Raw genomic sequence first — 24,193 nt, 5'->3', positions numbered from 1 at the left:
CTTTAACCATAAGCAAACTAATGCTGGAAAACCAACAAAGACAATAGTGAAGACAATTTACAATCCTGCTTTGCCTTCTTGTCAGTTTATATTGGCGATGTCACAACCTCCTAACACATTAACTATAGTTATGGAGTATTTGACACACTATGTAACACTTAGGGAACCTCATGATGCAAAGAGGCATTCAGCATTAGCGGCAATGTGAAGAATTATCTTGCAAAAGAATCACTATTTTTATATCATGTTCTTACAGCTTGGTAAAGTCAAGCAAGGTGAGCAAAGAAAAAATCAAGGAAGAAAACAGTGGATGGTCAATCAACAGCATCAGCAGAAAAATCAATGCTGATTGATATTGGTTGCTTGTCACAAACGTATTACACCCACAGCTATGTTACTGTAGTTCACATTTCACTCCACCATTGGATATTATTTCCTCACTTTGAGCCATTTCTCCTCTCCAGTGATACTGACCTTGAACTCTGACTGAGGACAGACCACAGCCAAAGAGCATCAGGTCTATTCCACTTACTCTTATTACAAATTTGACTAGTTATGAGTGATTTGTATTATATCCTCTGACTGCTTTAGTCCACACTGGACACACACTGCGTAGACACAAAGAGGAGACGAGGCACACATACATATCAACACATAGGTATAAATTATGGGTGATGGAGTCAACTGCCACCTCACCTCTCACTTCCTTACAATGCTATTGTACAAATTCAAGGACAAGAGTAGCTGGCACACACTTAAACAAAAGCACACACACAGGAATGTTCAATCTCTCACATATACACACACGCACACACACTCTTGAATTGGTCACGGAGGACTGCAAATGATCACGGACATCTCTCTTGCTCTTTTCACACTTCACTCTCAATAGCACCTCTTCAAGTTATCACTTAAGTATGTGCGTGTGCGTATGTATGCATGTGTGCGTTTGTGCCGTGTCTTCATCAGTATGCCGAGCATTTGTCCACAGGCCCTCCAGCCAGAACCAGCTTAGGAGCAGCTCAATGCCAAACAAGTGTGAGGATTAAAGGACAAATACAGTCCTCTCCTCTCCTCCTCTTGTCTCAGTGGAGGAAGTGAATGAGCAATGCTCTCCTCCTCCTTAACTACCGCTGAGGTGCCCTTGAGCAAGCCTCTTGGAGTTGCTAAGTGCCTTACAGCAGTAGAGTGTTGTGAAATTGGGCAGATTCCAAATATCAAGGTGAAACTTGGTGTTGGATAAGTTTTAAAGGAGCAGTGCGTAAGATTTAGAAGGAATTAGTTGCATCAAATGATGAGGATTGCAGATTCCAACAAGCTGAAACTTAGCATGGTTTGAATTCCTTCAGTGTTCATTGAGGGTTTTTTTTTTTTTTTACCATGGACTGAATTATACATTCAAGTCTCTTCCTCTCCAAGACAAATGGATAAAGGTATTAAAAAAACACTGAATAAAGCAGTTTCACTTTACAAATCAGTGTTTTTCAGATTATGTTCAGCATGTGGGGGACAGGCCGCGAGCCCAACACCTGCTACTATGTGCCTAACTTTTCCTCTGATAACGTAAGATCTAGACATTTTGTGGGGGGGTTAACAACAAGAGTTGAATTTTCTGCAGGTTTTGTCTTCTCTAAAACAAATGGATCCGGTGAATCAAACCGATAAAACCCAGTGTTTGGTTTGTCCGTTTTGGACTACCGTAGAAACATTGAAGTGCAAAATGGCAATCTTCGTGGACGAGGACTCGCTCCTCATGTAGACATAAACAGCTCATTCTAGGGTAACGAAAACACAACAATTATTATTTTAAGGTTATTATGCACTAAAGAAAACACTTAAATTACATTCCAATTCTGCCAATATATTCCCCTATGAGTCTTTCATGCCTCCTAGCTACACCACATAAATGTCATTTACCAATCACCCTTACTGACTATAGCTCAAAAACAGCTCTCCCCAAAGACCCGGCAGTGACCTCCAGTTTACCTCACATACTGCACATGCATGACAATTACAGTAATAAATGAAGAAAACCACAGGAACAGCACTGGTTACTGTTTGCACTGTGTAGATCCCATTAGGATTGTTATTTTTCTGCTTCTGACAAGCTAATTAAAATGTACAGGTACAGAGCAGGCACATGAGGAAGTAAGGAAGGGAAAATTGTGAATGCTTGTCAGGCGAGAGGGAGCCAGTAAAACAAAAAAAAAAAAAAAAAGTGAATAAAACAGAATAATTTACACTGAATAGGAGTTAATGAGATCATCCAGCAGGAGGAAGGGAGATGATGCGGTGTGTGGTCAGCTAAGATTGTTTCTTTGTGTTACAAAGTCAGAACCTTGTTGATTACACACCTAAATGGCAACTAAATGGTCATTGTTTTCGTTATATGTCCATTTTCGTCTCTAGTGCAGCCAGAAGTTTGTTTACTGCTGCTGGAGGACACTGATCAACACAGTTTTCAGTGTATGAGGTCCTTTTGTGATGTTGACAGCGAAGAAAAAAAGCTTCCAGTATTTGAAAGAGGCGAGAAAATTGCAGAGAGAGTGCAAATGAGCTACTTATTTGTTCTAATTTTTTTTAAAAAAAAGTTGTTTGTGCTGTAAATTGAATTTCTGAATCTTGCCAGATTTGTGTATTATCTTATACCCAATTTGAAAGTTGTTTAAGTAATGCAAATAATGTCAGTCAATTCACAAATTTTATCTTCTTCATTATTGTATTTTTAAGGGGAAAACAAGAAGCAAAAACAAGCAATAAGATTAAACTTCCCTTATAAGGGGATATAAGACATGTTTCTTTGATAATTGGCTTTCAAAGAGTGGCTTTTTATTTCACAGTCTGGCTGGAAAGTAAATAACCTTGTGCTGCCTGTGTCCTGGAGAGAAAAAGCGAACAAAAGGGGGAGTGAGATGGTCAAGGTGCTTCTCCGAATAAGAATTCAGGGGAGCGAGCGCCACGAGACAATCCTGCAGGAAGTATAAAAAGAGATGGGGAGAGGGATGGCATGTACAAAAATGTGGAATAACAATAAGGAGGGTTTTTATGTGTGAGAAAGAGACTGCACACAATGATGCTCAAACACAAAATTCCCCTCTTTCTCTCTGCCTCTCTTTTATTCAGTCTCAGTCACACAGACATGCCTGTGTGCACACACAGTATTATGTAAATAGTCTCTTCGGCAGAGTGCTGCTGTCACTGAGCGAGCATCCTCTGGGCCATCGAGGCAGCCTCATTAAAACAAGGCACAGCATCCATTAATAGATACCCATGCGCACATACACACATACATACATATACACTCTGGGAAATTAAAATCACACCACTCGATTTTTGGAGCGTGGCATCAAACTATTTATTACTGTATTAGCTGTAATGGATGTATTTGTTTTCAGACAACTCAGTGACAGTTTCGAATCAAAACAAAAAATCTGAAATATTTATTTTCACTACATATGAAAATAAAAATTAATATTAAAATCCCATGGATAACGCTTTTGGTCTCACATAGCCTCTATTTGCAAGGAAAACATCTCTGTAATATCTTCTCGTTGACCTGTACTGCTAGATTAGATTTTTTGGGACTGCTGCCAGAGATGCGCCAGGATATCCGTTGGTCTTGTGCTGCAGTTGTAACCTGTGGTTGACCTGGCCTGGACGGTTGGCAGCAGCTCCACCAACATACTGCTCGTGTAGACGTTTAACAGTCGTTTGGTTTATACCAAATGTTTTGGTTACCGCTCAGCTGTCCAGCCTGGAGCTCGCCAATTGCCCTATCACTCTATGCTTGTTTTAGTCATGGCGTCTTTAAGAACTGTAATCTTTATCTATTAGTTATTATTTATCTTTTGGTGCCTCATATTTAGAGATGTTTTGATATATATATATTTTTTATTCCTGATACCGATTTAGATACCTGAACTTGAGTATTGGCTGATACTAAGAACTGATCTGATGCATCGAGTTAAACTTTTCTTTTTTAAAAATTTGTATACTGTACAGCCATTAAATGTTTTTTTTTTGTAACTGTAGACCCATATTTATATATATATATTGTGTGTGTGTGTGTGTGTGTGTTAAAATTGGAAATATTAGTTCTACCCTTCAAAATTTAAGCCTTGCATAGGGTACACATCACCATTTTTCGATAAAAACTTTTGAAGTTTTAAAGTATTAGCAGGTTTTGGGTGATGTTAAGTGTGACAACAGCATTTATGTCATATAATAAACAAGCTTACGGTGCTAATTATGGATCGCAAATGTGCAACAACAGTTTTTGTCGACACTATATATAAAAAAAACCCAGAGACTGTATTGTATTAGCTTGCTGTAAGCTCTAAATTTACCACTTCTTATTTGAGTCTTCAACCTTCAAGGGGCAGCCCCAAATCACTCGACTGTATCATGGAAAATAATGATTTTTTTTTTTTTTTTTTTGCATATTGAGTGCAATGCATATAATATGCCCTATTTTTTTAAAATTAACTACATAATTATTTAGAATAGAATTTACAGTGGTGCTTCTTTAATTTCCCTGAGTATACATACTGTCAGTAATGCACACAAAGCATTCACAGACACCAATAAAGTACCTCCCATTCTCTAAATGCTCCTCTCTGGTGGCAGTCAAAAAATATCTCCAAGGAAACGGCTCAAATGTCACTGAGAACAATACCTAAAGAGTGTGTGAATGGCTGACTGTGACTGGAGCTCGCATGAAGGAAGAATGGACCGTGTGGCGTTAAACAGACTCAGGGCCAATGCCACAGTACAGCTCCATATGCTCCGTCTACGGCTGGTGTGTCTGTGCGCATGTGTTGCTGTTACACTATTCATGCCTGTCGTCTCTCTCTCTGCAACCCACTGTAAATCCTTGTGTGAAAGGTAGCCTTTTGAGTTTAGTTTCAGTAGGGGGTGGGGTGGATGGGCTTGGTGAAGTTTGCAAAAGACTGCTTGGAAAAATTATTTTTTGTTTGACTAGAAAAACACAAAACCTTGCCAAACACACACTACAAATGTATGGACAGTTGATGTTCTGCCTAAACTCTGTAAAGTAAAAGGGGCCTCTGTTTGTTTGTGATCTGCTGGCCCCGCAGGTGGCTCCCGAGGTGTGGGCTTCATCCGCTTTGATAAGAGGATAGAGGCTGAGGAGGCCATCAAGGGCCTGAATGGACAGAAGCCATCAGGTGCCGCCGAGCCCATCACGGTCAAGTTCGCCAACAACCCCAGCCAGAAGACCAGCCAAGCCCTTCTGTCACAACTCTACCAGTCCCCCAATCGCCGATACCCGGGGCCCCTCCACCACCAGGCTCAGAGGTTCAGGTGAGTGCTGGGGCGGGGCATTGAGAGATCATGGAGGAGGAGTTGGAGCAGGAAAGAGGCAGGATAGGGGGGGAAAGGGTTCAGGTAGATGTAATAGGTATAAGGTTTTAAAGTTCTGTAGTAAATGCAGAGTTTTCCAACCTTGGGAGCTGGCCCAGTCTGATATTCACTTGGTGACCCCATCCAAATTCCTACATAAAATGAGTCCACTCTTCAGTAAGACAACCAATATGAAGAGCTTAGAATTTGTTGTAGAGGCAAAGTGGGAGGATGCCTGATTCTACGCAAGCTTTTATTTAAAAATGAAAAAAAAAAACTTGGGATGCAAGTTGCAATGTTCAAGTTGCAATTATTTGCAATGGTATTGCTAGGGCAGGTGAAAATTGCAAAAATTGTGATGATTGTGGGTGCATGACATTGGATTTTTCACCAATAGTGTTTCCCACAGACTGACAGTCTATGTGTGATGGTGGGGGGGTGGCTGACGATCGCCAGTGATCAGCTGAAGGAGCAGACCCATGAGCCGCTCGACTCGTGCTTTTCTGCCCAGTTAGCAGAAGCTAACACAGCACAAAACCACCACTGAGCCATTAAACGGTCCCAGCAGTCTTGCACCAACACTGAAACAACTGTCGTTCATAATCATTCTGTACCGTTAGCCATGTGACGCTAACATTTAGCCCTGTCTCTGTGAGTGTGTGTAACTCTGTCGCAGGCGCCGAGCTCACACCCCTGAGATGAGAGCGGCAAATAGAGGCTGAGTGAATCAATATGCTAAGTGCAGCTCTACAATGAAATGAGAGTTTACCGGTTTTAAATAATCAAATTTGAGATAATGTTTCGGTGATTGGACAAAATTGCAAGGTCACGCAGAATGCGCGGGGATTGGTTGAATTTGCATTAATTCTTGCAATCACAACATTGTAACATCCTGGAGGGAGTGATAAGGTGCCTCCTAAGTGAATTTTGGTAAGAAATGTTCACTGAGCTTACAATTATGGGTGTAGCTAGACAGCATAGCGGAGCTAAAGATTACACTAGACGGGTTTCCATTACAGATTTACGCAAAATGTGAGTAATACTTTCTCCTTCAGGCTTCTCCTCTCGCAATAATATTCCAAGAAGCATGGCGATGGATGCTAAAAACATAGCAGGGTTATTTGTATTGCAGCCACTGCACTAGCCATCATTATTTTCAATTAAAGGCGACGTAGGCGTGTTATGCAAGAGATAATGGAACGGCAAGCCCCTAAGTAAGATGGATTTCTGGGAGGTGATAATAATTTCACAGAGAAATTTTGGATTCAAAACTTCCAGATGATCTGCTCAGCTGTTGAAGAGTTATGCGATGCAGTAAAACCTCTTGTAGCGCCTGCTGCATCATGCCTATGAGCCAGTTCTTACCAACAAGCACATAGTCATAGCATCATGTGACCTATAAGTGCGAAAAAGTGTTTCCACTGCGAATTATGGCTTTTTGAATTGCCTAAAATACCGCCTCATGTTTACGTAAAAACCTTTTTGCAATAAATGTGTTTAGACTTCTTTTCTCTAAATTGACGTGTTTCCAGTAGACGTATTCTATATTTGTGATTTCAATTTGCGCAATTTGATGGTTAATGGAAACCCGCCTACTGTTATGAAAACTCTGCAGCATGAATGAATTCGCTTTCAGATTTTTGGTAAAATTTTGGAACAATTATAATCATTCAGTCACCATGTTGCCTTGAGTTGTCCACAACTGCACAAGTGCACTTATAGCACTGTTACATTAAATGGGAGCCTTTTAATGGGCATTCACAGTGGAAAATGTACTTCTCAGAGCCAGCAGATCCTCCTACTTTCCAGCTCTATTCTAGAGACAAGATGATGTAACAAAATGAAAGTGCTGTTAGCATAAGATGTAGAGTAAAAATGGGGTCACTCGGGCCATCTGCCCAATAGGTTGGGAATCTCCAAGTTCCAGTGTTCAAGTTAAGAATGATGGAAAGCAAGTGATATGTATTTATCAGGAACTTCACCAATGGTGTATACATAACATCACGAACTGAACTGAACTGAACTAAACAAGTCATCTAATGTGGAATGATTGATGGTGTGATTTGAAAAACGTCTGCACTACCAGTGTGTTTTGTATCATAAAATAACAAACAGGATTTCTATTTCACATGTGGATATTTTATGTCATCAGTCTCACACTCGATAGCAATTTTTCCTGGTTGATGTAACAATAAATGAGTTTAATCAAGGAAACACGTCTGTTCTAAACAACAGGCCTGATTTGGAAAACATTTGCACCAAATGCAATTTACAGTGTTCGAACAGGGGATGTTAACACCCACGCATTGAGAGCATGAGTCATAGCAACGTCTATGTATCAGCAGTGATGCAACTTCTACTCCTGTGAACATTTATCTCAGAAAATACGTCCCCCTTTTGAACAACAGGTGTGAGCTGTGCACCTGGTGCAGGTGTCAATGAATCAGGCCCTGTGAGCGCTCTGTGTGGGTCCACCCAGATCAGAGAGGAACTGTTCATAAGAGACTGTGGGGTTCTGTCGTTCACAACTACGTATTTCCCCTCATTTCATCATGCTGCCATCATGTCAACACTTCCCAGAATATTCCCTGAGAGGCCTGGGCATAAACATATATTTGTATAAATGATATTGTAAACATTTATCAAACAAAAGAGTTACTGTCCTTGTGACTTTAAAGCTTGCATGACATGGTCACAGTTATGAACTATAATGTTTTAGAGCCTTTATGTAGCTTGACTCACTTCAAATGCAATATTAGCATACATTTGCCAGACTTACAAAACAACATCTACTGTATTACATTTTGCATAAGAGCCAGCATTAAAAGTTATGTAGGAGAGGCTAAATCCAATGAACAAAGGGCACATTAAAACAAATGACAAAATTCATTTAAGTATTTGGGTTTTAACCTTTTTTCTGCTTAATTAAATTGAGACACCTCAAGCTGTTGTAATTTAAAAAAAAAAAAGAAAAGAAAAGAAAGAAAAGTTTTTTGCCCAGGTCTATAATCTCTACAACAAGCTATCACTTAACATCATATACAGTATGTGGCTGACATACTGTATATATATTGCATCCTAACTGGTCATTTCCTGTCACTCACTAATGATGCAAACAAGCCTTTAAAAAAAAAAAAAAAAAAATTACGTATGACACCCACATACGGCTTTCTTCTCAAGGCCATGCTACCTTTAACCTCACCAACAAAACACTAACAGGTGATGGTATGATATTACGCTCTATCATCCGATCCAACAAGAAGGCTTCAGAATCTGAGAGAGAATATGTGCTTATACAATTTCCTCTCTCTTTCAATAACACTAAGCCGGTCGTGCTGTTTACTCTCTATCAAAGTCAGAGCTTGGAAGGTATTTTTCTTCTGGAGCGGCTTCCCTGGTGTGACACCTGAGCGATGTAGCGTGGCTGTGTGTCTGTGATACGCCAAGCCAATTTACAGGCTCCACAGGAGAGCTGTCGCTTCTCATCACAACTCACAACCACAGGACACTTCCTCACTGTGTCTCTGTGCTCCTGCTCTCTGCTCCCGAGCCCCTCCACTAAAACCTCAACACTTTAGAAGTTGGAAATGTGCTCGATGTGCGCAGTTTCCCTTTTTTTTTTAACTGAATCTTTTAAGGACAGTGCAGAAGGACTCTTTTCTCTTCCTAATATAACACAGCGCTTTTGTTTGTTCTGTTTATCTCTTGAAAAGACATAATTAAATCAAAAGTAAGATATATATATTAGTATGATTCAATGGTTTAAAGAAAATAAACAAATTAAAAAATAGTAAAGCAAAAATGATCTCCTCATGTATGCCTACAACAAAATGAAATGTAAATTAGTGTTTAAATTAACATCCATGAGATTGTAAAATGATACTGCTTGTTTTACATACCTAACAAGTTTGTGCTGCTTATAGGTACCACCCATGTTCAAAAAATAGACCTATAATTATATCTATCCTGTGAGACTAAGTCACATGGGTCTGCTGTAACACAAGTTAATGTATAATGTGCTGGTACAGTCTCTTTCCAAGACAGCAAGCGCATAACTGACTCAAGCACAATACACTGAGCCCTAGATCCCGGCTTGTTTCCGATCCTCTGTCGTTAACTAATGGTACTAATTAGCGAATTAGCCTTATTATATCCAGGGCAGGAGCCAATTTTAATTGAACAGATTTTTGTTTCAAAAAAGAGAAGACAAAAACACCCATTCCTCCATTAACATGCATAGAGAGAAGGCACAAAAGCCCTATTGTTTATATCAAGCTTGGAGAGGCAGTGTGAAAAGCTGGCAGAGTGTTTGTGTGGTGAGCGTGCATCAGTGTGCATTCGTACATGTGCAAGAGAGAGCGAAGGAGAGAGAGAGAGATAGCAGCAGGTTGTTTTGTTGTGGCCCAACGGCCCGGCGGCCAGCAGATGTCTTCGTGCTCCCGGGCCTGGAGCGCCTCTCCTCTGAGCATCCTCTCCAATTGACTCATTTACCCACAAAGCAGCCTGCTTGTTCCCTTCCCACGTAATGGGCTAATTACTGCTTTAATGATTCCGTATATCCTTTTCTCCACTTTTTTTTCCCTTTGTTTCAGGGCTGCTTTTGTACTTTTTTGTAATGTTAAAGTGGAAATAGACATGTTTTTTTCTTTAACTTATTACTATGGAGTAAATGTTGATTGCACAATGTAGTGGCTATAGAATAATGAACTATCATCTTTTAGACTGGTTTCAAATTCCTCTGCCACCGGATATGATATGATCTCCACTAAAATTAAGGCTCGATTTATGGCACAAAGGGAATGCATCAACCATTGCACAAACAAAACAGGATGAGTATTGTGCTTTTATTTTTTTTCTTTAGCTATTTGTAGCTACCCCAGTTACCAAAAAGTATTAGTCAGTTCTTAATAAATTCCTACCCCAAGTAGGGGAAACAGCAGTTGGTGTAACAGCTGAAATAACTGTGTGAGGTCTACCCGGGAAAAGCAAAAAATGCCCCCTTGCTAAGCTCTGAGGAAAAACAGAAAGCGATCCAGTTGTCTTTGCAACAGCAGCACCAACAACACCAATACTTGGAATTGCTAGTGGGGATGGTTGAAAAGTTCTCCATCTCCATCTTTAAAGGTGCAGACACATCAAAACCAACATTAAAAAAAACTAGTAGCGACAAAGCTGTATGCATGTATGTTTTGCGCCTGTGTAAGAAGACATAATTTTCAATAGCAGCAGTGGTTGGTCATTGGTGTGTCAGGGCCCTCAGAAATAATTTAAATTCAGATTATATACAGGCCCACAATATAGTCGAAAGATGGATTTTAAATGTAAAAGGCTTACATTATTAACTCTGCTAACTTCATGTGGGGATTGCAATATTTATCACAATTTGACTTAATTAAGCAATTTAAACATTTAAATGTTACAAACAATTAACGATCAGTGTGAGCACCTTGTCAGCCAATATAAAAATTATATTTTGAAGCACAGGTGATTATTGTTCTTTTCCATCCTGATTTTCAGTACTCAGAGTTCTGCAGGATTTCTAATTTATAAGGTACTTAACTACAATTACCCAGCAACCCGGTGTTTAATTGTCCCCGATTAGAAGACTACTGATCTGTTATCTCTAACATGCAATGTAAATTCAATTTAAAATGATCAATGTAAATAGTATTGTGATTATTATTATGCAGGTTATTTAATAAAAGCCTTCAAAACCTAATTGCTTTCTTAATTGCAATCAAATAATAATGAAGTTGTGCATATATCAAGTGAGATAATAATAATGTAGCTTTTAAGTGGTGTAATTGTAGTTACCTGGATTATATCGCTGTAAAAATCATAAAGTTTTCATTAGATTTTAAACCAGTGTAGCGGTTGCTTTGCAAGAAAGCAAATACTTGTTGACTGAAAGAGACAAGGAGAATCAACCCTGCTAGTTGAGTCAAAGTCAGAGAGTTTGTAGTGTTTTCAAGAGGAACGAGGCGTCACTGGCCAGCTGTTGCTCAATAAGCCGTGGCCCCTGTCCATTAGGCCAGAGGAGTTAATAAGACATGAGACAGGCCAGACCCAAGTGAGGAATGAAGGTCATTGAGTCACCAAGCAGACTGCATCCATCCAAGAGGGCCAACATTTTATACAGCCCACAGGTTTCTGAAGTCCAGCTCACACACACATGCCCACAGCCCACTGGGTTTTTAAACCGCACAAACACACTGAAACCCAAACTAAACCCTGGCTGACTGCAATGTCTGTCGCTCACGGGCCTGAAATTATTATGAATTATGAAACCAGAACATTTCCCAAAAACTAACCTCTTTAGACAGTTGACACCCCGTGACTAACACTCAGCCATTCCACCTGACCTGTTAGCACTTAACAGGTTGACCCCGACCACAAAGATGGACATTCACAATTTCATGGCTAGTTTATTGTTCACTTGTGTTGTTGTTGTTGGTCCACCTCATAGAAAACATACTAATCATCATCACCTCTCTCGCTCACCATCATTCAAATGCCAAACCATTACACTGACAGAACTCTGGATCATTTCCTGTCATCTTAGATGTTCTCTCAATTGAGTTAACACAAATTAAAGCAAGATTTATTTAACAACCTTCATCTTCCAATAAAACCATCAATGTGGCAGCATAAACTGTATGGGTACACACATGCAATTTTAAAATAATGATTTGCCATTGCGTAGTATTATGTAGTATAGCTGTGTGCCATGCAGTGCTCATGCCCTGCTGCCATTAGTGCTCTGTATGTGACTGTAATACTGAACTGTGACCAGTCCACTGCTGTAGTCTTGTAACAATTAAACAGCAACACCTACAGTAATGTGCCTGTAAGACTCTGCTCTGGCATTAGCTAGCGCAGGGCTGCACTGAAATGGCGCAGCGGCCAACAGAGCAAGTGCCGACCATACTGATGGTATTGTAGCTTCATTAACCGATGATAGCATTTTCTGGTGGGGCTCCTCAGTGTAATGGGCCAACTATAGATGGGTTTGTTTGTTCTTGAGTGAGGAGGACCATGCAGTTCCTACAGGGACTTAACATTAGTTCCATTGAGTGAGTCGACCATCTGCCCACCATTAACCCCAGAACCCTCCTTCTCTTTACAGGCTGGACAATTTGCTTAATATGGCCTATGGCGTAAAGAGGTAATTAAAAACTTCACCCAATGCCAGATGTCCATGTTGACTTAATGATTTTTCAATATCTTTTTTTCAGTTCTTTCTTTTTTTTTTTTAGTTTATGTTTCCTTGTATTTTTGCAGTCACTTTGCGTTTGACAATTCGTTCAAGGTCAATTGCATTTTTGGTTCTTTGATTTGTTTTCTTTTCCCACGTAAGCTTGAGTTGGTTTTAAAACCGTATCAACCTCTCGAGTTGTAAAAAAAAAATAATACTCAGAAATCAGTCTTTGTTTTCAGTGGTGATGAATTTGCTTTGTTTTGATTATGACAAGTGCTGGTGTTGTTTGGATTGTTTTGGGTTGTTTCTGTGTACTGAATGGATTTTGTTCTCTGGTGTAAAACTCCTAATTTCTAGGTGTGTTTTTTTTTCTACGGATTCAGGTTCTCCTGCCTTGTCACTCTGCAGCTGTAGCTTGCGAACAATTTGAATTTGTCACTTTAATTATATCGGCATTTCCTTACAACATCATTAGAATAAAGCCTTTATACATCCACTATCAACTATGTACACAATCCTTTTATGTGATAAATGTACATCTGTGCAGCTGAAGCCATAAAAAAAATTATATATTGCCCTAATTTTTTGGCAGCCCTTGCTGAGATGAGGTAGCATTCAGTGAGGACACGGGATGAGGCTGGAAGAACCTGGATCCCTGCTGGAAACAGGAAATGCTGTTTCACTGCAGACAGCTCCAGCTTTGCTCGGCACTGCTCTGCTCGAATTCCTTCCTTTTCGCCTCCATGTTTCATTTTGCTTTCTCGCTACCATGGGTCTTACATAACCCAGAGCAGCAGCCACTGTGGTGATAGATGTTTCATGTGCTGACAGTGGCATCTTGCATGTTGCAAGCACAGGGGACACCATCTGAAGTCAGCTTAGCAACTCAAACAGAGACCAAGTTTTACTGTAGCTCGCACGAAATGTTCCCCCGAAAAGCTGTAATTTTGCCAAAAGCAGGGATTCAGAATCTAGTTACAGAATAATGCATTGGTAGTGATGCAGTGTGGCATTCCCAGATATAAGCTGTAGTGCCTCCCATTCCCAATAATCACTGTGGCCTCACTGAGTCTTTACATAATTTCTTATCTAAATGTGAAAATAGTGTCGAGTTCAGCTGCCCTGATTGCAAAGCACGCCATCAAGTCAGAAGTGCTTTCCAGTGATCTGAGGTTATTATTTGAAAGGAAAGAGAAGAAAGGTGTTAAGAGCTGGAGATGGTCGGCTTTAGGAAGGACAGAATAGATATCTGGTCAGCTACGCTGTTGCTATGCAACCCCTGGTCTCGTCTGTAACATTGGTTAGTGTTTGGTCCCGCTCTGTTGGGTACACTCGCATGCACATTTGCACACACATGTACATACAGGCACACTCATCTCCACATCCTCGCTGTGGCAGTGTTAGCCAGCCTCCGAGCCGTCACACTCTCACAAACCTCCTCACATACTCCTGCTTTTGCATATAAATCACCAAGTTTTTTTTCAAGCCCAGCAGGAGAGGCCTGAACGCAGTCGAGCATGTCAGACAAGGCCTCGACGTGATGAAGCCAGTTAAGATTCCACCTGCTTGATGCCGGAGAAAATATTAACGAGACATTGAGGCCATGTAGAGATGTGTGAGACAAAGGATTTGGAGCTTTTTGTAAAACAGAAAGCTGCTGCAGCAACCCTGTGGTGAATATGTAAATTCCCTTGTATCTCACTCATAAAGATTTATGATATTAAAATGTATTTCAAGTCTACTTAATCATAAAGAAAGACATATACTAATATCATTAGCATTATAAGTCATTTAATGAGCGCAGAGAGTCGTTACTGTCAATAAGCTAACCACCCTAAAGAGCTTGTATTAGCGTCCACAGAAACCACAATGGCCAGGAGCAAACTCTGCATGACCAAAGTCATGCAGTGAAGGTCATAGTGATTGCCGGCCATATATAGTCACTGGAGAGAGAGTGGTGGGGGCCCCGAACTGCAAGCAGCGCTATCGATCAGTGCCACGAGTTTGGAATAGAACAGAACAGAACACCCTGCAGACTGCGGGAGGAGTGGGAGGAATACACTTTGTACCTTAATGCCACTGGGCTGTAAAGTGCTTCCATTTTCCATTTAGTTTGCTCCCTCTTCCCTCCCTCCTTTTCCTTAAGAAAGCAGCCTTCTCTGAGACAGCTGCAGCAAAGCGGAAATCTCAATTAAAGCACAACCAATAATGCCTATAGTCGTTTCTTGGAGAGAGGTGGCATAAGAAATGAACCTTTTTATCTCATTTACCTTTTATTTAAAAGTGGGGAATTTTTTTTCCTCTTTTCCCTTTCCTTTGAGCGGAAAGGCAATTAAGTGAAGTCAACTGAGGATTCAAATCTCTTGCATCACAAGAAAAAGGAGAAGATTATGAGGCGAATGAGAACAGATTTAGCAGGCTGGTGCGTGATCTTTGATGGATTTCTAGCAACGGTTTAATTCAACAACTTCCTGCAATTTAGCTCCTAAAGGAGCCACTCAAGGACACAAAGCGAGAACCTTCGTCTGCGTCTCCTTCAGCAGAGATACAGCTCAGTACGCAGCGCTGTCGTCATTCCTGACAGGAGGCCTCTCAGAACTGAGGAGCTCATTTAGTTGTCGCTATACAGACACACATAAAAACTAACATACATGCACCCATGTTGAACATCCATGCATACAGGTCCTATTTTGTCTGACAGCTTGGAGATCAGCTTTTGTAGTTTGATCAGTAAATTCTAACAGACACAGTTTTAAAGTAAGTTACCGTAGATGGTAGCATATCATGCAGGGGAGCGTCATGGCAAGCTTTTAGATTTAGAGGGATTCTGTTTGGCTCTCAAAAAACAAGATGGAGACAGGTTTTTCACCGGTTTATAGCCATTTCATATACAGTAGATGCAGACACTGAGTTCCACTTTATGCCTTAACCTGTTCAATTAAAACTTCCTCTTCTCTCTCTCCCCCTCTCTTTGCTCTCCCTCTCCTCTCAGGTTCTCCCCCATCACCATCGACAGCATGACCAGCCTGGTCGGCATGAACATCCCCGGGCACACGGGCACCGGTTGGTGCATCTTTGTGTACAACCTGTCCCCAGATTCGGATGAAAGCGTGCTCTGGCAGCTGTTTGGGCCCTTCGGTGCGGTCAACAATGTCAAGGTGATCCGTGACTTCAACACCAACAAGTGCAAAGGCTTCGGCTTCGTCACCATGACGAATTACGACGAGGCGGCCATGGCCATCGCCAGTCTCAACGGCTACAGGTTGGGCGACCGCGTCTTGCAAGTCTCCTTCAAGACTAACAAGACACACAAGTCCTGAACTTTGACAGGTAGAAGCAGTTGCCCCGCGACTTTGTCTGCTCCCAAATTGCCCCCAACCCCCCTCCCCCACCTCCACCCGTCCCTTAGCCCCTTCAGTCACTACCACTACCACCCTACTACAGCCATCCAACACAGCAAACTCCAACCGGAACACAAAGCAACCGACAAACCATCAAACAAATTGAACTAGAAATGGCTTATATTATAACTTTGGACCTATAAGCCAATGTTGCCTAAGTATTACAAAAATGAAATGATGAAAATGTTAATGAGTTTTTTGGAAGCTCCTGTGATAATGCAGGCTTCTCTCTGTTGTATATTCTTTCTGTTCGTTGTGGTTGTTAAAATGATTTTTCTCTTCTGTGTAAACAGTAGCAAATCCCTGTATTCCCTTATTTCAGAGAAGAGAATGTCCTTTTTAGATTGAAACCTTTTCTCTGTCTTGATTCAGGATTTGTTTTTCTTTTGTAAATCCGGATCCACTGTCGTTAGTATTATATATACCTCCCTGTCGGTGAAAGGGAGGGGGCTCTTTTTTAAATTGGTGAACCATTCATTCATTTTTAGTGTGTATCAAAAACTTCCCCTTATCGATTATAGGTGGGATTCCACAATCCCAATAACAAATGTAGACAAAAAAAAAAAGAATTTCTAACATTGTTTTTGTTTTGTATCGCAAACAAAACATAATGTCTTTCCTCACAGGGGTTCAGGGAGATGGGGCGAGGGAGGGGATGGGTTAGCTTTCCTGATGACACGTTCAGTAATTTAAGAAAAAAAAAAATAACACTGTTGCCAAAGAGAAGATCTCTTTGCTTGAAAAAAATGCGTTTAGAAAAAGATAAAAATAAAGAGAAAGAAGATCTATTTTTATAAATGATAATTAAAATAATAATTATTGAAGAATTTTTACAAGAATCTGGATTTGAAAAAAGAGAAAAATATTTTGACTGGCTAACTAGGGGGGGCCGGGGCGGGAGGGAGGGGGCACCACCTTGTCTTGTCGTTCTGCCGTGGTACTTTATAGGATCAAAGGTTGTTTGTTTTTTGGGGAATCCAAGTTGGCAGTGATTTTGTAGAAGGAAGGGATGCAAACTGAGGCAGGTGATTTTGGTAATTTTTCACATATGTACTAGTGCGTAATTATTCAACAGCGATACCCAAAAGGGAAGGGAGAGGGGTCTTTCCAAGGCCTAACCATCCTTATAGTCCAGAGCCCAAAGCAAGAAGACCCTTTGTCCACTTGTTTTCCTGTTTTTGTCATCAGTCAATATGGGATATCAGTAAATAGATATATACACATCTATCCATTTAGAGAGCATACTATACATTATCTATATCATTTTTCTTCGCTCTGCGTTTGTGAACTTACATTTGAAAAGAACTTCCTTTTAGCGATCAACAGTAGGTGCTATACTACATTATTCACATATCTTAAATATCCAAGTTTGTTGTTCTATGTGTTGTTTAAAGAAAAAAAAATACTTCGATGTTGGCATTGAATTGAGCTGCTGTTCTTTGTTTAATATTTGTTTATTGTTGGCCCCAAAATCTGGTGAGACTATTTCTTTGCTGAACAACCAGATAAACGAAATTTTGGGCCTTGTAAGAATCACTGAACAAATCTTTTATTTTGTATTTTTTTGTTTGGCTTGCTGACTTTTAGGTTACTTGCTGAGCGTGAAACGTTTGTCAAAACTAAATGATGATTAGCTAGTTCCGTTAGTCTAGATATTTGTTTCCTTAAAAAGGATCTATGACAACTGTGTCTTTATTTGCTGTGTACAAATAGATGATATATATATACATATATAGTCTACATTTGTTTTACAATATCTACTGTACTATATGAGTTGTCACTGTTCTTTTGTTTGAGCTTGTCTTTTTCATATGACAACTTATTATGAAGTGGTGGTTCAGTTACTTAGAAAAACTTGTGAGGAAACTGTTCAATTGTTGTCATGTTGCTTGTGGAGAAAAAAAAAAGATTTGGATTAACTTTTCAGTTAGCTACCGCGGCAAAAGAAACCGAACAAAAGCTTAGAATATAACTGTAATTTGTTTATCAGTTTATTTACTTATCTATTTTTTAAACTATTTATTTTTCTATTTATTTGTATTTATTATATATTTATTAATTGATTAATTTATCTGTGTATTTATGTATTTATTTGTTTCATTGTCTGTGTATTTGCGTGATTCTGGTACAGGGAGGGGGCGTTTCTGAGCAAAAGGGAACAAAGCGACTAGTGGAGAGGCTCTTCCAGTAGTCCACTGCACTGAGAGAACTTTTAGTACGTTTGTGCTTTGTACCAATATATCAAAATTACAATATAAAAAAAATCTAAAAGTCAAGAAAACTGAAAAAAATGTCTGGAGGGTTGGGGGACGCTCTTCCCTTATTACTAGAAACAGTTACTCGCTATGCATAACCTAGTTAATAGTTAAATTTGCTATTGCTTTTTTCTTGTCTTGTTAAAATGAAATCTTTAGATCTTTTTCAATAAAGTTTAGTCTTAATAGAATGTTATAAACAGTCGTTCTGGTTCAATATAACCTGTGATAAGTTTGTGTAGTTCTAAAAAGCCACTCCGTCCACACCCTCCCTCCACTTACTACCGCTTTGTGATGAAACCTTATGCAAAAATGTGGGTCTGAAAGCATAGTTTTCAGTTTTCAGTGAGACATTTTATATAACATTCAGCTCTTGGAGGCTTGGGCAGACACATTTTAAAAAGGAGCAAATGCCCATTGTTGTTTGAGGGTCATTCATTGCACTGGACTAAATCGGTCAAAATCACTTAAGAGTCAAAACTTATTTTTAAAAAGTTTCATCATGTTTTCAAATGACATACCAACAAATCTTTAAAAATGAGAAATTGTTACCATTGCACACCAACTGTTATTTACAGCAGTTGTTGCTATACTTAAGAAGTACTCTGGAGGCATGAAAAGGGATTGTACCGATTCTATATTTTATATACTCTAATATGATATATATTATATATTTTGAAAGGTGAAAGGTAAGGGAATGGTTCCAGAAGTATAAATATACGGAATTGGATTTCTTTTGTTTGTTGTTAAGACTTGAAAACATGAAGGAGGTGTGTGGAGAGCATTTCAAACACTCAGACGCATGCTCGCATTAACTACATCCTTCTCTCTCACACCTCAGTCATCTGACAGGCCGGGTCATCCTATATCGTCATTACTATCCAGTCATCATCTGCGCCATCCAATCACATAGTTTTCTAACGGCAACAAACCAACCAACCCACCCACCAACCAACCAGACCCCTTCATGCTCCCCGCTGCCGTCGGGAGCTTGAATTATGCAACGACCCCAGTAGAATGTTGTTCTGATGTGTGAACTAATTTCCTACACTGTATGACTTTTGAACTCTTACGATGCGTGCCTGTGTTCCGCCTAGACCCTGTGTGCACATGTGTGTGTATGTGTGTGTGTGCGCGTGTGTGCATGTTTGTATGCATGTTCCTTTCTGTAGCTGTGTGCGTGTTGTGTCCTCATATGTTTGTTAGCGTGGAGTACATCCAATTGTGCGTATGTACAGTATATACATATGTTAAGTGTTTATGGACTATGTGTGTGTGTGTGATAGTGCATTTGGGTCTGTTTAGCGCACATGTATACAAATGTATGTGTGTGTCTCCCTGAGTGCATGTGCGCGTGTGTGTGACAGAGATAGCACGTGCGGTTGCTCTGGATGCGTGTGTGTGTGCGTGAAAGTGTGTGCATGTCAGGGTGTTTGAAACATGGGGCTGCGTCACCTCGCTCTATGCCCAACCCCTATGGCTCACACCATCCCCTGTAGCGCCTTATAGTGGCAGCCTGCCAGTAGGAACAACGCAGCCAGTAGTGGAGGAGGGAAGGTGAACAGAGGAACTAGGCTCTTCTTGTCAGTTTTCATTTTCCTCCTGAGACGTGTTTGTTTACTATCTGAAAAATCTATAAACGAAATCTTTAAAGACAAAAAAGACGAAAAAATGTTCACAGGGCCCCATGACCGCGGCTCTCTCTACTCTCTCCTGCTTATGTTATTACTTAACAATTATCAATGATGATTATTATGATTATTATTGCTATTATTCTTAGTATTCTTATTCTTATTATTAATCCAATTACTGCGATGAATGACTTCATGTTATCCTTGCTAGTTTAGGTCATTTCTGAAACTGGAAACAAAATAAAAATCTTGCTGTAAATGTTTGTTTTTTCTTTTTCATAAAACTGTTGTGTTTGAATTATTTGTACTTTTGAATGTTGGGACAATAAAATGAGGTGTTAAGAGCTTGGATGTTTCTTGTCGTGATGATTGAAGCATTTAGATGTTTCACACTACATACTTTAAGGGGAAACTCTCTGATGTTCTCTTCATTTTTTGCTTCTTTATCTACCTCTCTTTTGTCACCTGATGGGGTTGTATAATTTAGTGGCATCTAGCAGTGAGGTTTCAGAGGTGAAACTTATCACATGTGCCAAGTGTGTAAAAGAACTATTGCGCTGTCACAAAACAACCCTCAAATAACGGAAATGGTCCTATCTAGAGCCAGTATTTGATTTATCCCTTAATTGTAGAAAGGCATGATGGCCTCGGAGCTGATCCACTCCATAAGTTTATATAAACGGCTAATCTTAAGGCTACAAAACCACAACATTTATTTTCAGGTGATAATAAATCAACATAAACACAGATATGAGTATTACATACCATTTCTGCCAACAGATGCTCGCCCACAGATATTTCATAGAGTGCTTGTAACATTTCAACGGCTTATTAGTTTAGATTTTCCTGCGTATTTGGAGAATATATAGGAATGTTCATGAGTTGTCACATACTCTATAAACATCTACAAACAAAGTGAAACAACTGAATTGTTAAATCTCAGTTGTCGAAATGTTAAAAATATTATAAATTACCTGTAGTCAGACTATCATAATGAAGTGTGACCACCCTCTCTGGCAGAAAGTCTCATTTCATGGTCTGAGAAAGGCACTCTTAATCTAATAGTAGGTGTGGCAGGCCCCTAAAACCCATATCTATGAGGCTTATGACCACTGATAACAGCCATTTAATGGCCTGATAACAGCCATATCAGCTGAGGTTTACACAACAACTCATCTCATTTATGTACTTAATGGAAATGCACCTGATATTTTATATATCCAGTGTATACTGTAGATTTTAATCAATTACATATATTACATACAGTTATATTCAAAATAATTTATTAAGGGGAAAAAAGCTCACATTTGATAGTTCCAGTTCCGCAAATGAGAGTATCAGCTGCTTTTTTTGTATTTTATTTTTGGACAAAGCAAGCAGATTGGATAGTTATCTTTGGCTCAGAGCAGTTGTGAAGGGTGTTTTTCATACTTTTCTAACATTTCATAAAATTAAGCAAAGAATTTATCCCAAAAATTACCAACAGATGAATCCACAAGAACCTCATTTGATTAATAATAGTTGCAGTCGTCGTATATTCTTCTCACTCAACACAAGGCACACAAGAGTTCAAATTAGTAATACGGCACAATAGCATTAACTGCAACAGTAAATCACAGATTTAATCTGCGTTCGCTGTGACCTTTCAGCTTCTGAGGGACAGTCACGACTATGAGGCAGTAACACTGCAGACATAAAACGCAGTGCTGATCTCAGTCAGCCCTCAAAGGTGCTGCTTTAGGACAGGAGCGAGGAATCAGTGAGATAACACTGCCCCCTGGATCTTCACCAGAGTATCCGAGACCTTTGTGGCAAAATGCTGCCTCTCACTGAGTGGGAATATCTGTGGTCAATATGTGCTTTTCATCTCATCTCTGATCTCTCAGCCTCACAATGCAGAACTTCAGCAGTCAGCCTAGAAAGCACCTGAAGCAAAGGGACTGAGAAAAAGGCCTTAGAGGACAGAGAAATACCACCACACGCAGCTCATCACCGCTCCAGACCACATCTGTTCATCAATAACAACGTTCTCAATGTACTCACTAATGTCCAGTGATGTGAGCCCGGCTTCACGCCTTTATAATCCAAATTGTGCCGGAGAGCATTACAGCAGTTGCAGAGGAGAAGATGGTTGTTAAACTGCGACATGTTCAGCCACTCTTGTCTTTCCTCTCCCGTTGTTAGCAATTTAATGATCCTCCACTCTCATCAAGGAGAAAGTAGATGGGGAGGACATGATTCAGTGTGTGCTTTCAAGTCCCCTTTGAACCAACTCCTTAGGGGTGTAATGGCAATAGCTAGTTCAATAAACAACTGTTGATTTCAACTTTAATGCGGTGAAAAAGAAGTCTGTTTTACTCTGCTGTGACTCAGACATGGGTAAAAGAAAATGCAGCATGAGAAAAAAAGATCACAAAAAAAAAATCTCACGAAAACAAGATGTTTAAATTCCAAAGGAAGCAAAAGTGCTCTCGTTACAGAGAGTTGTTGGGTTTAATATGGCTCACTTCTCACCATATTCTGTCACCAGGTGCAACCATATGATGCTGCCTCTCAGTTTCTATATAAACCACTTTTCATCTGCCTGGGTGAGAGCTGATCACACTCACTCCATGGTGTGAATGTCAGCATCCTGCCGTGCTGTGATGTAGACGGCGGTTCTGCCAAATGACAAGCATGAGCCTCGCAGTCGGAAGCATATTATTTCATAAGGAGCTACTTGTCTTTGACAAATCTTCCGCAGTCAAATCTGTGCAGTGGGGGAGCTGTTGTTGCCCTCTAGCTCTCCTTGGTACACACTCTGACATTAATGGGATACCTCTCTTCACCCCTTTGTCCACTTTAGAGATTTCACACTGCCTAATCAAAAGACTCTCAGCTTCACTTCATGTTATTTATTAACCGAGCGGCTCTCAGACGAGTGCGCAGTCCACTTCATTTTCTGTTTTGGCATTAACATGCTGATCAGACTGATTGGACTGTCTGTTTGATTATGAAGTTTGTTTTAATGTGTTATATCTTCTTACTGCAGCCCAAGACTTTTAGAAATTGAGATTACAGCAGCCTCCTCTCCTAAAGCTTTTATTTTTACTCCCTCTTTGTAAGTGATAGTGTTATGATGCTCCACATAATGAAGCCTAGTTCTGGCACTGTATAAAATCACAATGTATTATGTGTATGTGCTAAGTGAACAGCATTTTGCTCATGAAATTGTTTAGCAGAGGTGATAACCAGATACTGATGCATCTTAGTTATAATCAGTTTAGTAATATATACCTTAAAAGTAACCAATCAAATTAAAAATATAGCATTTGGCGACTGTTTGTTGTAGACTTGTTCCGATACAGTATAGGAAATGCTTCCAATATTGCCTAAAATGCTGGATCCAGTATGTGGGAGAATGCAAGTCTACACACTGAATCAATTCAATTTACTTTTTAATAAACTTGAAAGTAGTGTAAGGCTAACTGAAAGCCAAAGCATACATATTTTACCCTGGTAAATCCCACCGATAAAAAGGCAGTATGGACAGTATGCAAACCTTTGGCTGTGAGGTGTGGCACTATTGTCACCAATTTCTTATAAATCTTATCAAGAATTTGAAAACACATCACAGATACATTTTTATGTTTTAAAAAGGGTTGCAAAACCACATTGATAGCAATCATTTCACATCTATACAGGGTTAGTATCATATAGCTGTTACATTTTATTTCAATGTAAGGGTGTCGGATCATTCATTGTATCGACCGAAGCACAAGTTCAGGTTTTGGAGTCGTTATCGGGAAGGAAAAATGGTATCGGAACATTTCTAGTTAGTTGATGATGACAAAGCATGTCACACTCTATAGTTTGACTAATGAATACAATCTGATGACTTACCAAAGAAAATATAAAGCAATGAAATCCAGCAATCATCGATTCCTGTCTAGCAGCACAAGAACAGAGCTAGCACACAAGAACAACAACTTCACAACTACAACTTCACCACTCGTTTGGTGGTTACTGCAAACCCACACCTCAGTTAGTCTGCTACTAGTCGCTACTTGGTTTATAAGGAACTTCATATGCAATTTTGCCCGCTACAACCACACATCCAACAGTCACAATTTATACACATAAAAATGGCCACCACTCTGACCATTTTGCTATATTTGAATGAGAATGTCCGTTCTAATCTCATGCTATTTCTATGGTTTCTATTCTCCCCACTCCCAGAATTTATGTTTTAAGTTATAGAGGTGTATTTTTTATGATGTTATTGGAGGTTGTCTATTTTAGGAAAGGCTCAGTTCCTCTATAAAACACTGCAGGGAACCCTGGTGACTGTGAGACAGTTGGATCACA

General features: G+C 39.8%; 1 protein-coding gene across 6 annotated transcripts in view; it reads left to right on the top strand.

Moving 5' to 3' along the window:
• The window catches only part of elavl4 (ELAV like neuron-specific RNA binding protein 4), a 91,996-nt gene extending 75,957 nt beyond the window's left edge, over positions 1 to 16,039 (top strand). For 3 of the 6 annotated variants that reach the window (XM_042513803.1, XM_042513765.1, XM_042513781.1), the window contains 3 exons: positions 5,088 to 5,322; positions 12,488 to 12,526; positions 15,552 to 16,039. In XM_042513803.1, the coding sequence (XP_042369737.1) occupies positions 5,088 to 5,322; positions 12,488 to 12,526; positions 15,552 to 15,879 (602 nt within the window). In that variant the 3' untranslated portion in view covers positions 15,880 to 16,039. The remainder of the gene's footprint in view (positions 1 to 5,087; positions 5,323 to 12,487; positions 12,527 to 15,551) is intronic. The other 3 variants (XM_042513773.1, XM_042513796.1, XM_042513788.1) reach the window with 3 other exon arrangements.
• Positions 16,040 to 24,193: the final 8,154 nt, after the last annotated feature.

This window comes from Plectropomus leopardus, chromosome 3 (assembly GCF_008729295.1).
Source record: "Plectropomus leopardus isolate mb chromosome 3, YSFRI_Pleo_2.0, whole genome shotgun sequence".
In the NCBI taxonomy this organism is placed as follows: Eukaryota; Metazoa; Chordata; class Actinopteri; order Perciformes; family Serranidae; genus Plectropomus; species Plectropomus leopardus.
The sequence above is the reverse complement of the archived record's forward strand: the minus strand, read 5'-3'. Positions and strand labels throughout refer to the sequence as shown.